This window comes from Macaca thibetana, chromosome 15 (genome assembly GCF_024542745.1).
Source record: "Macaca thibetana thibetana isolate TM-01 chromosome 15, ASM2454274v1, whole genome shotgun sequence".
Classification (NCBI taxonomy): domain Eukaryota; kingdom Metazoa; phylum Chordata; class Mammalia; order Primates; family Cercopithecidae; genus Macaca; species Macaca thibetana.
This window is the reverse complement of record NC_065592.1, coordinates 103,321,860-103,337,011: the sequence shown is the minus strand read 5'-3', so window position 1 is coordinate 103,337,011 and position 15,152 is coordinate 103,321,860. Positions and strand designations below refer to the sequence as shown.

Genomic DNA, 15,152 nt, shown 5'->3' with positions numbered 1-15,152 from the left:
ACTGGGAACTCTCTCAGTTGGTTCCTGCATCTCTTTGACATATGCCCATCATTTTGGGGTTATTTTGAACACTTTCTTATTTTCTGGCACCACAACATCCTTCAGACTCATCTTGTATATTTCCTGCCCCAGTCCTAGAGTCAACTGTTTCTCCAAGAATCAATGGCGAATTCTTTTTTTTAACTGGAGGATGGTATTAGAAACCAAGATCTGACACTAGGTGTGCTCATTGTTGCCGGTGTGTTATTGCTTCTAGTTCATCTTAGTTGACAGAGCAGGAGATGTGTGTATACTCACGTGTGTACATATACTTATCTATAGGTGTTTCTACGTGTGTCCATCTATATCTATATTAAACTAAACATGAGTTCACACTGATGTTCCCAGTGCTAACCCCTTATCACACAGATCATCCTGTCCTCCTTCCCTTGCTTATCTGTATTCTGCCATACCAACAGGGAGAAACTGGCTTCTACCATCTGCCATCCATTTACTTAATTATTCACTGATATCTTTAGAAAATGCTAAATGTATCAATTACTAGCATGGGTCTCTTCAATGCTCTAACTGCCCCAGGCTAGGCCAGTAGAAACCCTTCCGAGCCGTGGCCTTTCACATTTCTGTCAATTGTGCAGCATCTCAGTGTTTTCTGGCACAGGGAGATATTCTGATCTCACTTAGTGTTTTTCTCTGTCTCAGACACTCAATCAATCATCTCTTCAAGGATCCCAAATCCCATCTCCTGAGTTTTGCAGCAGCTTTATTGAAGTATTATTCACATGCCAAGCAATCCCCCCATTTAACATGTACAAGTAAATGGTTGTTAGTATATTCTCAGAGTTCGTGCAACCATCATACAATCAACTTAGGACATCCTTATCATCCCCAAAAGATGCCATGTACCTTTTTGATCTCATCCCCCAGTCTCCCCATCCCTCTCATCCTGAGATGATGAAGGTTTGTATTTTCAGGGCATGGTGCATGTGTTTGTATATTTGCATGTATGCACGTATACACAATCAGCAACTATGGAATTGTCAGGGGGAAGAAGCAGTATCTGGGAAATCATGATCATGCAGGATCCAATGTAAAGGGTGAAATTTCCAAATGAAATTGTAACAGAAGAGCTTGATAAAACTCCCTACTGATGGGGGTCAGAGTAGTGGTGGGGAACATGAAGCCCTTACAATCAATTAGGAAAAGCAAACAAAAGAAAGTTGTGATTAAGAACTCAGTTTTTTGGAGTACAGTGTTTGAGTTCCGGCTTTGTAATTTATTAGCTAGGTAACTTTCAGTAATTTACGCCTCTCTTTACTTGTCTGTATGATGCCTGCTCTTCTCCAGAGGTCATGGAGCTCACAGGCACACATGCTTGCTACCTAAAATGAGACCTACAATAACCTTGGTGGGGGCGGATTGCAGTGTCTGGCCAAGGAGTCTGCAGGGCAGAGCGAGAGAGGGTGTCTTCAAACATACCTTTTCTCTGGGGGTAGTGTCCTTGGGTGAGGCTTACTGGATCCCTTCAAGGCTCTAGAGATTGGATTTTCTGGATTTGACATCCAATCCCTCCATTTGGAGATAAGTACTCAGACTAGGTAGGAAAAGACGTTTTGGAGTGAAAGGCCACCATGGGGCTTATGATATCGTGATATACTAAGAAAGCAATATTTGGTCCTTGTCTTAGTCCATTTTGCATTGCTATAAAAGAATACCTGAGGCTGGGTAGTTTCTAAAGAAAGGAGGTTTGTTTGCCTCACAGTTCTGCTGGATGTAGAAGAAGTAGAAGCAGATCAGGAGATTAGTGAGTGTAGTACTCTGAACACTCCAGCTTTTCCACTCTTTCACTCTTGTCATTTCTTTTTTTTGTTTTGTTTTTTTTCAGTGGCAGAGTCTTGCTATGTTGCCCAGATTGACCTGGAACCCTGGGCTCAAGCAATTCTCCTGCTTCAACCTCCCAGTGCACACCACCACACCTGGCTATACTCTTTTCATTTCAGAAAACAAGCCCTACCCACCTTTTCCCAAACTGATACTCATTATTCCTGTTCCATACTTGACAACCTTTCATTGAAAAGTAGAAAGGAATTCCAGAGGTCATGCCATTTTATTGAGTGCCTTAACATTTATTGAAAGGCTGTTCTAACTAGTAATTAAGAATATGGACTTCGGCTGGGCCCCCTGGCTCACACACATAATCCAGCACTTTGGGAGGCTCAGGCAGAAGTACGGCTTGAGCCCAAGTTCAAAACCAGCCTGGGCAACACAGTGACACCCTTGTTTCTAGTAAAGAAAAAAAAAATTAAAAGATTTTTAAAAAAGAGAAAGAACATAGGCTCTGGGGTCAGACGTATCAGGATTTGAATTCCAGCTCCATGGCTTCCCAGATGCAGGCTTTGGTAAGTAACTCAATCTCAGTTTCCTCATCTATAAAAATGGGGATAGTAATACCAATGTGAAAGTTTCCTGAACATTAAATAAGATACTGAATTGCCTTCTTAAACAGACTGAGAAGGAAGTTGGTAAATGGTAGCTAATATTTCTATGCTATTCCTATTCCCTTCTTGATGCCAAGGGTTTTACATACTTATCAACCCAATAAATGGGCATAATTATTCTCATTTTATAGGTGAAGGAACTGAAGATAAAGAATTCAGCTGAGCATGGTGGCTCACGACTGTAATCTCAGCACTTTGGGAGGTTGAGGCAGGTGGATCACCTGAGGTCAGGAGTTTGAAACAAACCTGGCCAATGTGACAAAACCTTGTTTCCACAAAAAAAAAAAAAAAAACAAAACGAAAATTAGCTGGGCATGGTGGTGCGTGCCCATAGTCCCAGCTACTCGGGAGGCTGAGGCAGAAGAATCACTTGAATCCGGAAGGTGAGATCATGCCACTGCCCTCCAGCCTGGGTGACAGAGTGAGACTCTGTCTGAAAAGAAAAAAAAAAAGAATTCATAAGGTGAAATAGACCTATTAGCTATACTGTAGATGAAGAAGTGGAAGCATGAAGTATTTAAATAACTCACTGATGTCTCAAAGTGGAGCAATTATAGAGCAGGGATCCAAAGCCATGTCGATTTGATATGGAATTTGTTAAATTCCTGGTATTTGGCAGTTTGCTATTAGTTGTCATTCTTGGCAGGTTGTGATAGTCATGGCGATGTTCATCAGTTGCATTAATTTTTAGAATCAACCTTGGTCACAGACCTGAGATATCTGCATGACTACTGTAAATAAGGACGAGAGTCCCAAATAACAGGGAAGGGGATAGTCCTCTATGTTGCATTTTTTCTATCAGGCTCAATGCCCTTAGAAATAATGGGTGGTCCTTTGTTTTCTTCTATAACCCAAACAATCTACGATTGTCTTTCTGCAGTTGTCCTAGTCAATTATCAGTATTATCTGAAGCTATATTATTTTAAATAGCACTGTCAGGAGCTCTGTATAATAGCTTTCTTTAAATTTACAATCTATTGATGAACCCACATAAAGATATCAAAACAACTGGAGACCAATACTAATAAATAGTAATTACATAATTGCAATAATTGCAACGGTTGATCTGTAAATACAGTTCTGAGTTTCCTAGTGTTATGGGACCTTTGGGGTGTCGATTTCCTGGCCAGAAACCTCTGTGGCTGGTGGCACCTTTGCCAGAGTTCTTGTCCTGTGTCTGGGAAGAATGAGGTATGCAGACAGGTAGAGGGTGAACAAGACAAAGAGGAGCTTTACTGCGTGTTAAAACAGCTCAAAGGAGATTGTAGTGGATAGCTCCTCTCTGTAGGCAGGTCATCCTGACGTCTGCCCAGCTCCTAACAGAGAGGAGGCCCTGGAGAGGGTCACTCCTCTCTGAAGCCGGTAGTTCTGACATCTCTGCAAGTCTCTGAAGCTCTCAGCTGAGAGGGTAGCTCCTCTCTGCAGCTGGCTGTCCCATTGCCTGCTCAGCTCTGGCTGAGTTGGGGATTTTATGAGCCTCAGAGGGGAGCAAGTGCCTGCTGCTGATTGGTCCAGGGGCAGCCATGGGCAGCCTTGGAAAAGGCACCACAAGTTCCTACTCTGGTTCATGGGGCTGACAGCCTGACCCCCAGCCTTCAGGCCCTCCTTGGTCAGAAGTTGGGGCCTCACTGGGGACCCACACCCTCTGCCCAGGAGTCTGTCTGCCTCCCACTGCCATTCATGGTGCCTGGGTTCAGCCTCAACTTTGCTCCAAGAATGGAGCAGGTGCCAACAGCAGGGAGAAGCCAGGCAGCAGGAGCAGGCACTTTTGAGCCTGCAGTGGCATGCAGGGCCTTCCTGGGCCCCCAAGAGTGCAGGGATGCCTGGGGCTGCAGCCGTGGTTTGGGTGGCTGCAGCTGCCCCCAGGAGGGCAGGGCTTTTGCCTGCTCCTGGCCCCTCAATAGCACAGGGAGGCTCAGATCTGCAGCCACACTGTGGGTGGTGCTCCTGCCTGCTCTGTGGAGCAGGAGGCCCCAATCTGCAGCTGTGCTCAGAGGCACCCAGGGAGCTCCCACCCCAACTCAGAAGGGGTGGGTCTCCTGCTTGTCCCTGGCTCCTGCCAGAGAGCATGCAGCCCTGGCCATGCCTCCCCGCTGCAGCAGCAGGCCGTCGGGAGCAGCTGCTGCCATCACTAGTAGAGTGAATTCTCACAATTTTATTTTGCCTTGGCATCCATTTTGAATGTTTAACTTTCTCATATGAGAAGCAGGGGTCAATTACCTTTGACACAGTTACTAGTTCTCTGCTTCTTCCCAGTTCTTCAACGTGATCCACCCAGATATCTGCCTAATGCAACTGCTTCCTGGTGACCATCTCCCTATGGGACAGGTAAATGCAGCCTGTTTGACTCACCCGTTGACCTCCCTAACGCACATGGACTGTGTAGATGGGCTCCGGTGACCATCTCACAGCGACAGGGTGACTCCATGGATCTTGTGCCTGCTTGCTCTAAACCCACCAATTAGAACCGACAACCTGAGATCCATAAGTAAGGCAGTGTCCCACGACGGGCTGCCTCACTTTCAGCCAACTGGAGGAGACAAAACTTTTTTTGTTCACTTTTGCACCTTACTTACAGGACAGCAGGGCTTGGTCCAGGGAGTACGGGGAGACAATTCCCTCCGGATAGTTCTTATAGAAGAGGCTTCCCTGAACTATTCCATAGCCTCGGACACTACTTTCTTTCCTTCTGTGTTGGACAAACCATCCAACCTCGCGCGGAAAATGGGGCAAGGCCTCGGGTCACGGGGCCTCGGCGGGGCGGTGAGGGGCGGGAACACGGCTCCGGGGGGCGGGGCCAGGCCGGAGCGAGGCTGCGGGTCGGGCGCCGTGCGCGTGCGCGCTGCAGGTCGGCGCCGGGCGGGGGCGGAGCGGCAGTCGCAGGCCCACGCCGTAAACAGACAACATGGCGGCCGCGGTGGCGGCGGCACCTGGGGCCTTGGGCGCCCTGCATGCTGGCGGTGCTCGCCTGGTGGCCGCTTGCAGTGCGCGGCTGTGCCCGGGATTGAGGCTGCCCAGCTCGTTGGCAGGCCGGCGGGTGGGCCCGGCGATCTGGGCTCAGGGCTGGGTGCCTGCGGCCGGTGGTCCCGCCCCGAAAAGGGGCTACAGCTCTGAGATGAAGACCGAGGACGAGCTGCGGGTGCGGCACCTGGAGGAGGAGAACCGAGGTGAGGTGCGAACGCGGGGCAGGCGCGGGGCAGCGGGCGGCCGCTCGCCCTCAGGACGGCCAAAAGGTGCAGTCCGCCGGCTGGACGCGGGGTCGAGGTCGGGCAGGCGCACCGTCCCTCCCCTCCGTCACCTCCCCCCTCACCCAGCGTGGCAGTTTCCTTGTGCACCTATTTCTTGCTTTTAATAACCTAAACGTGTACTCCAGAGCAGCTTACCTGTAAAGTGACCGCATTCAGCGCGGCAAACAGAAGTGCAGCTTACGCCCTCCGCTCCAGACAAGCCAAGGTCAATATATACCCTGGGTATTTAATCCTTGCTACCAGGCTTTATTCTTGCTGTGTAATGGCTTTCTGTAAACTCAGCTATTAGTGGTGGAGTTGTAAAAGCTGCAGTGAAACTGCCTTTTATTATTACGGAGAGTCTTAAATTTGAAGCTGCTCAGCTGTAACAATTTTTCTTCTTGTTCATTTTCTCCTAGAAAGTTAGTCTTGAGGGACTGTTCCACTGCATTTAAACAATTTTGAGCACTTTTTATTTTCCTCAGCTCTGGCGATAAGAATGTGGGTGGTATGGATCTTGCCCTTGAGCTACCTACCTACTGCGGGAGGAGACATCATTAGCAATACAATACAGAGGGTTGAAGGCTTTGAAGGAGGCTGACATTTCTAGGGAATACTGTTAAAGCTCAGTTCCTTTTGCTGCCAGTGCAGGGAAAAGCTAAAAGGGTCGTGAAGGGTGGAACGGCAGTTTACCCGGGTTAAGCCAGAGGACCAGTCTTTTAATTTTGACATGCATTTGTTGAGCACCTATAATCTGTTAAGCAGAAGTGAAAAGCGTGTAAGTCATGATTGCTTTTAGTATAGTGAAGCAGATCCTGATTATTAGGCTGTGTGAACTTTCAAGGCATGGTAGGAGGAAAGGGCTGTAATACCTGCAGGGTTTCGCCATATGAAAGGGGTTCCAAGGCATTCTTTAATAGGCAGTGGATTTCGCCATTTGTGAGGGTTCTTGGGCAGACTTATCTCACGTGTAAAACAGGAAAAATAATACCAACTTTATAGGTTTGTTATGAAGGTGAGATGAGATCGTTAATATAAATTGCCACTAGCCCATAGCAGTGCTTCAGGAGTTTGATGAATTACTTTATTCCTTACTTATTATTCCAGACAGAGACAAGAACATGGTCAAAAGCATGGAGATGTGAACATGTGTGGTGTATTTGGGACGTAACATAAGGCAAGTGTGGCATAAGCAGAATAGTAAGAAATTCAGCTGGAAGCCTAGACTGGCACTGGGGTAATTAGAGCCTGAATGCCACCATCTTTTGGGTAAGCTTAGTCATGCTGGGACTTCACTTCCATTAAGTGTACCAACAATATGTTAGATATAAAGGGATTGCAAGTGCAGCTACTAATATGCATCATATTCTATTATTTTGGTCATTATGACTTGAATGCAATTAAAGGAATATTTGTGCAAAATGTCTGGAAAGACGTTAAGTTAGGATTTGAAGAGAGAATATCAGATAAAAGATAATACACGAAGATGTTTTTCGGACGTCCTGGTTTCTTTTTTTTTCTTTAGCCTTCATTTCCTGATGAGATAGGACATACATCATGGTTTCTTAAAGTTGACCCCGCCTCCTTTGAGAATTGGCAAGAATGACGACTCAGGCTTGGCTAACATTACTTATGCTTTGCTTTGCTTTACTGTTGAACCAGCAATAAGCAGTGCAAAGAAAAACAGGTCAAGGGTACCACAGGTGAAGGAGTTTCCTGGGTGCCTTTGTTTCTCTTTGAGATGGGTCCAAAATTTGGTGCTCTCAGCAGCCTCTAAGGAATAGGATAACTCTCCTAGTCACAGAAACTCCGAACAGCATGTAGCACTTTAGGTGGGTGGGGCACGTAGTGCGGAATACACCAGGTCCCATCTGTTATCTGGGCTCCACATTTGTAATTTGTTGTGGGAGGCATAGCTCTACAACCCAATTTCCTTTTCTTTTCTTTCTTTCTTTTTTTTTTTTTTTTTGAGATGGAGCTTCACTCTTGTCGCCCAGGCTGGAGTACAATGGTGGAATCTCAGCTCACTGCAACCTCTGCCTCCCGAGTTCAAGCGATACTCCTGTCTCAGCCTGCCGAGTAGCTGGGATTACAGGTGCCCGCCACCACGTCTGGCTAATTTTTTTGTATTTTTAGTAGAGATGGGGTTTTGCCATGTTGGCCAGGTTGGTCTCGAACTTCTGACCTCAGGTGATCCACACGTCTCGGCCTCCCAAAGTGTTAGGATTACAGGCGTGAGCCACTGCGCCTGAACACCAAATTTCTTTAGTGGTTATTTCTGCATTGTTGTCCATCCTACTCAGTTTTAGAGCAGGAGTCCTGGTCATGGCTTACAGAGGTCTCTCCTGCAACAGCCTTCTTCATAGGTCACCTGGTTTCCAAGCGTTCTCTTTCCCACTTTCTCGTCCCAGGGGTGATGGAGTTACCTTTTTTTCAAGGCCAAAAACCATGAATCTGCTCAGTTAAACACCTCCAAAGGCTCGCCGTTGCCTGCAGGGCCTTCTTATCCGTCAGACGTCTCATAGTCTATCTCTCTGCCACTGGACCTGAGCTCTGCCTTTTCCTGTTCTTTTCTGTGTGTAGCTTTTGCACACACTTTCTGGAATGACTCCTCCCCTTCCCCTACCAGCCTTCCTGCAATTTGGCATAATTATGAACCATTTCAAGATCATCTTTGTGAACCATGTCAGAACAGCTTCTGGCAGAAATAGAGCAAACAAGCACTTGCATAGTGCAGATCCTCCTTGATACCTGCTTCTTCCTCCTCTTTCCCATCTAGATTGTCATCCGGTCTTCCCGTGTCTGAAACCTTTCCATGTGCTTCTTTACCCACAGCATCCTTGTCCGAGCTTGTCAAGTGGACTGCAGCAGAGGTAGCAGGTCTTTCTGTATCTACTGCCTTTTCTTATTTCACAAGTTGATTCCTTTCGTATGTTTTTTTTCATGTTTAAAAAATAATATTTTTACATATTTTATGGTATGTAAATTATATCTCAGTAAATATATGTATTGAGATACAGTGTATGTATTTTTAAATCTTTAAGATTAAGATTTAATCTCATCTACATTGAGATTTAAATCATATACCATAAAATTCAAAATGTAGAGTTGTTTTTAGTATATTCACAGTTATGCTTTGTCAATACAAGCCAATTTTAGAACATTTATCAACTCAAAAATAAACCCTGTAGTCTTTAGCAGTCACTGCCTACTCCCCCCCTTATCCCTCCAGCCTTAAAAAAACCTTCATTTATCTACTTTTTGTATCAATAGATTTGTCTATAAAAGAATAGTATAATAAGTGGTGTTTTTGTGGCTTCCTTCCCGTATCATTATATTTTCAAGGCTCATCCTTGTTGTAGCTTGAACTAGCACTTCTATGCTTTTAATGGCCAAGTAATATTCATTGTATGGATATACCGCATTTTGTTTGTCTATTCGTTACTGATGTATATTTGGATTGTTTCCATTTTTTGGATAATGTGAACCATGCTGCTTAGAACATTCATATATTAGTATAAGCTTTTGTGGTCATCTTTATATTTTCACATAGGAGTGGGATTGCTGGGTCCTATGGTAATTCAATGATTAACATTTTGTGGAACTGCTAAACTGTTTTCTAAAGCGTCTGCATTTTATATGCTCACTAGCAAAGCATGAGAGCTCCAGTTTCTCCACATCTTGGCAACACGTGGTATTGTTCTTTTATTAGCCACCCTAGTGGGTGGGAAATGGTAAGTTTTTGTGATTTGATTTGGTTTTCCCTCATGGCTAGTGATGTTGTACATCTTTTTTTTTTTTTTTCTTTTTTAAAAGATGTTGAGGAATACTATTCAAAAGGACTACCGTGATGGGGCTCTGTTGTAGGAGAGCTTGAGATCAGGTTCAACTCCCTGTTGGAACATTTTTTCATGTACATATTGGCCATGTGCATACATTTGGAGAAATGTCTACTCATATCCTTTGCCACTTTTTTATTTTATTTTTTATTTAAAAAAACTTTTTTTGAGACAATCTCACTCTGTCTCCCAGACTGGAGTGCAGTGGTGCGATCTCGGCACACTGCAAACTCCGCCTGCCGGGTTCAAGGGATTCTCCTGCCTCAGCCTCCTAAGTAGCTGGGATTACAGGCGCCCGCACGGCGCCCGCCACCCTGCCTAGCTAAGGGTTTCACTGTGTTGGCCAGGATGGTCTTGATCTCTTGACCTCGTGATCTGCCTGCCTCAGCCTCCCAGAGTGCTGGGATTACAGGTGTGAGCCACTGCGCCTGGCCTCTTTGCCACTTTTTAAATTGGATTATCTTTTTATTGTTGAGGCATGAGAGTTGTCTTTTTATTGTTGAGACTGGATACAAGTCTCTTGTCAGATGGATAGTTTGCAAATATTTTCTCCCATTCTCTGGGTTGTCTTTTGACTTTCTTGATGGTATATTTTGAAGAACTAGTGTTTTTAATTTTCATGTAGTTCAATTTCTCTATTTGTTCTTTTTGTAGCTATGCCTCAGATTATATCTAAGAAACTGTTGCCTAACCCAAGTTTACAAAGATTTACACTTATGTTTTCTTGTGTGAGTTTTATGGTTTTCACTGTTATGTTCATCTGTGACTATGATCCAATTTTGAGTTAATTTTTATATATGGTGTGTAGTAAGAGGTCTAACTTCATTCCTTTACTTGTGGCTATGTAGTTGTCTCAGCACCATTTGTGGAAAGATGAGTCTTTCACCGTTGAGTTGTCTTGGTACCCTTTTTGAAAATTAATTGACCGTAAATATAAGGGATTACTTCTGGATATTCAAGTCTATTCCATTGATCTATGTATCTATCCTTATGCTAGTACCAAACTGATTACTATAGCTGTGTAGTGAAATTTGAAATTGGATAGCATGACTTCTCCAACTTTGTTCTTTTTCAGGAGTGTTTTGGCTATTATGGAACTCTTGTATTACCACGTGAATTTTAGGATCAGCTTGTGAATTTCTGCAAAAAAAGTTGGGATTTTGATAGGGATTGTGTTGAATAGGTAGATTAATTTGGGGAGTATTGCCATCTTAACATTGTTAATTTTTTCAATCCATGATCATGATATATTTTTCTATTCAACAGTGTTTTGTAGTTTTCAGTCTACAGTATATAGGTTTTACACTACTTTAGTTAAATTTATCCCAAAATATTCTTTTTGAATTTAAATAGATTTTTCTTAATTTCACTTTCAGATTGCTCATTGCTATTGTATAGAAATTACAAAATAAATTGGTTTTTGTATATTGGCTTGTATCATACAACTTTGCTGAACTTGTTAGTTTGTTCCTAATAGTTTTTTTTTAAGTGGATTTCTTACTATTTTCTATGTACAAAATTGTGCCTTTTGCAAATAAAGAATTTTATATGCAGTTGGCTCTACTGTTCAGTTAGATCTAGTTGATTGATGGTGGTGCTCAATTCAACTATACTCTTATGATTTTCTGCCTGTTGGATCTGTCAATTACTGATAGAAGTAAGTTAAAATCTGCAACTATAATAGTAGATTTGTTTCTCCTTGCACTATCAGTTTTTAACTCACATAATTTGATGTACTATTGTTTGGTGCATACATATTTAGGATTATTATGTCTTATTGGATAAAGGACCCCGTTTTTATCATGTAATGCCCTTGTTTATTTTATTTTAGTAGCTTTTGGGGTACAAGTGGTTTTTGGTTACAAGTGGATGAATTGTCTGGTAGTCAAGTCTCAGATTTTAGTGTACCTATCACTGGAGTAGTGTACATTGTACCCAATATGTAGTTTTTTAAAATCCCTCAACCTTCCCACCCTGCCCCCTTATAACTCTCCAATGTCTGTTACACCACTGTTTTGCCTTGGTGTACCCATAGCTTAGCTCCCAGTTCTAAGTGAGAACTTATGGTGTTTGGTTTTCCATTCCTGAATTACTTCATGTAAAATAATGGTCTCTAGCTCCATTGAGACCTTTAGTTGAGTTTCATTGAGAACTTTAGTTAATTAACTCAACTTTAGTTCAGAAAATTGGTGAATCCAGCTGGGCGTGGTAGCGCCTGCCTGTAGTCCCAGTTACTCAGGAGGCTGAGACAGGAGGATTACTTGAGCCCAGGACTTTGAGGCTGCAGTGAGCTGTGATGGAGCCGCTGCACTCCAGTCTGGGTGACACAACAAGACCTTGTCTCTTTAAAAAAAAAAAAGAAAGAAATATGTATGAACCTATTTATGTAGAATAGCACCAACAGAACATATGATCCATTTATGTAAAATAGCAACAACAAGCCAAATGGTAATATACAACTCTGTTTCTGTATGTAAATATGTTGAACATTTTCTGGAAGGTTACATTACATGTAACTGTGATAACTGTGGCTTCCTCTGGGGAGGGGAATGAGTTGATTCTAGGGAAGGAGGACTTTCACTTTGAGTGTGTTTTTTCAATTTTGTTTAAGCAAAATGTATTTCTGTTTCTTTTTAAAGTCTCAGCAAAGTTGTTACATTCGTCTTTCAGTTGTGTGAGCTTTATAGAGCAGGATTAATGCTGTGATGTGACCTTGTTACAGATTCACTGAAGATTTTTGTATGTTTTGTGAAAAGTCAGGAAAATTAAGGTTGGCATGTGAATGCCTAAGCTTTTCTGAGTTGGTAAACTTTTGTCTAGGTTATGTGAGGAGGATGCATGATAATTGAGTTCTTGAGAAGTGATTGAGTTGTGAATTAAAGTGAGACAGTTATAAAACAAAAAAGTTTAGACTTTGCTGAATAAAAGCTAAGGTTTTATTCCATTTTAGAGTACCAAAAGCCTACAGATACATTTGATGGTACGGTTGTTACATATTAGATACTTCATTTCAGATTGCAGAACTGATTTCTAGCTTTTTGAAGTGGAAGTACTCAAAACATCAAGTCTCAAATATGTGACCAAAACTGCTGGAATTGACTGTGATAGAAACATTTTTATGGCACTTTACAGTTCAGTAATAATGTTAGCAGTATCCTATCTAGCAGAAATTATGGTGAAACTTTAATACTTATTGCATGAGAAGTGTTCATGCTAGAAGGGAGGATAATTGGGTGCTCATGTTGTAAGTTTTACATCTATCATATCATTTGATTCTAATACAGTCCCATGGAGTGTGGAACTGTTAGTATCTTCATAGAGTAAGAAACTGAGGATCAGAGAGGTTAAGTAACTTGCCCAATAGCTAGTAAGCGGCAGACTGGGATTTCATCCCCAGCAATCACACCTTAGAGCCTGCATTCTTAGCCTTTGGAAGTGGTGTCAGCTTGGATGTCCGAAAGGCACTTCAGATTCACTTTAATTCAAAACAGAACTCATGAGCTTTACTCCCCTCCACCCTCACCACGGTATTTTTTTATGATTTTGTCTCATTAAATGTCATCTTCTTTCATCCAATTGCTGAAGCCAGAAACCTGGTTAATACTCCTTAACACTTTCTTCCAGTTAAATCAGTCCTCTGTCTAGGCATCATTAACTCATTTAAAATTTTGAATGGTTCTTGAATCCTTTCACTTTCCTTTATTTCTACCACTGCCTATCTCAGCCAGACCTGTTATCTGTTGATTGGACTCCAGTTGTGTCTTGAAGCTCCCACCCCTATCTACTTCTGGTATGATCTTCAAATATAGAAACTGTTCCCCCTCCAGTTTTATATGTGCATGTGTGTATGTTTATACCTACGTAAACTCCTTCAGTGGTTCTTAGGATGAAGAACAGACTTTTCAGCAGGTCTGTAAGGATATTTCTGGCCTGTGCTCACCTGTTTACTTTCATTGGTCACTCTCTTCGCCTTGTAGGTGACAGGACATTCAGTGGGACCGTGACTAGTTTATGCTTTTCCTGTTTTCTCTGCCTGGCAGTCAGCCCCTCTCCTTCCCTCTCACCTTAACTCCTACTCATCCTTCTAACCTCCACTGTCTGGGGTAAGCTTTCCCTATCCATCTCCTTTTGCCCTAGACCATTATCAGTTCTGGTTACAAGTTACTGTGGCACCACTTAAAGCTTGTAAAGCAGTTTGAATTCGTTATTAATGACATTTATGGTTATTAATGATTTCTGTGATTATTAATGTTTGTATTTCTCTCCTAGACTCTAGTTCCTTGGCTGCTGATCAGTATAGTACATCCTCAGTATGTTTGAATGAATGGACACATCTAGTCTTAGCTGCTTGATTTTCTTCCTGAGGAAACTGAAGCTTGAACAGTGTAACACAGTTTTATTCAAATACAGAGTTAGATTAGCACTTAATAGCTGAAGGAAGTTACTTCACCTCTCCAAGTCTCCATTTCTTTATCTGTTAACTAAGGATAAAAATAGTGCCCACCTCTTGGGTTGTGTTGGGGATTATGTGAGTTAATTCGCTTAAAGCAGCTGGAGCAGTGCCTGAGGCCTACCGGTGGTAGCTGTTGTCAGTAGTATTGGGACCTCCCTAAAGTCATGCAGCTTTTTAATACAGATCCTGTCAGATAGCAGTCCTTCATGCTTTTCTCTGTACTGAGAGCATTTGGCATTCTTGCAGATTTACTCTTTTGTGAGCAGAAGTTCATTTTTATACTTTAAAAAATGATTCTGCACAGTTTCTTGCACAGCGAAGGCATGTGTACATTTTGTTGTCTTCAGTTTAACTCAGTTGCAAACAAGAACCATACCCACCCTGACTCAGTGGAAGGTATTTCTGATACACAGTGAAAATTTGTCTACTCCAGGAACAAGAAGGTTAGTAGAGGTTGTGCAGAACTTTGAATATCAAATTAAGATCTTTGAAGTTGCATATTTTGAAATAAATAATGAAAGGATTTTAAGTAGGGGGTGAATTCTATGCTTAGTATTGTTTTTAGAAAATTGGTAACTGGAAGGAATGGGAGGCTGGGTTTAGATGATGGTTTTTGGTTTAAAAAATGGGGCAGTTAGGAGTGACAGCTGGGTTTGTGGGAGAGATAATGAACTTTGTTTTATATAGGTTGAGCTGAAAGTACTTGTTGGACATCTAAATGGAAGTGCCCTCTGGTTAAGTGTATCAGACAGAAATCAGGAGAGAAACCTGGCATAGAATTACTGAAAACTATGTAGTATGAACAAAAAAAAAAAAAAATTGAGATATTTAGAACTGGCATCCTAGAAAAAGCAGATGCTGTAATACCTGCACGTAACAAGGTTTATTAGCTGTTACTTCTGTATCTACTTGAAGATGATGAAACCACATTTTAAATAGTATCCTTTAACTTAAAATTTTCACCGGTAAGTGTGGTCTTCCCTCTAGTTTGAGTTAGGGATATAAAATTTACCAAAATGTTGCAAATTACCTTGGTGCTTAAGAAGAGATCAATGGAAGGGAATGTGATATCCTGAATTTCTTTGATTTGTTAAGTTCGAAGTTAGCTAGATGTGTGATGTAGAATCTGTTCTCTGAA

The 15,152-nt window shown here is 42.4% G+C and overlaps 1 protein-coding gene across 5 annotated transcripts in view; it reads left to right on the top strand.

Moving 5' to 3' along the window:
• The first annotated feature begins 5,288 nt into the window (after positions 1-5,288).
• Positions 5,289-15,152, top strand: part of AUH (AU RNA binding methylglutaconyl-CoA hydratase) — a 145,518-nt gene continuing 135,654 nt past the window's right edge. For 4 of the 5 annotated variants that reach the window (XM_050761281.1, XM_050761279.1, XM_050761280.1 and 1 more), the window contains exon 1: positions 5,289-5,662. In XM_050761281.1, the coding sequence (XP_050617238.1) occupies positions 5,401-5,662 (262 nt within the window). In that variant the 5' untranslated portion in view covers positions 5,289-5,400. Of the gene's footprint in view, positions 5,663-11,046; positions 14,458-15,152 lie in introns of those variants that run through there. The other variant, XM_050761282.1, reaches the window with a different exon arrangement.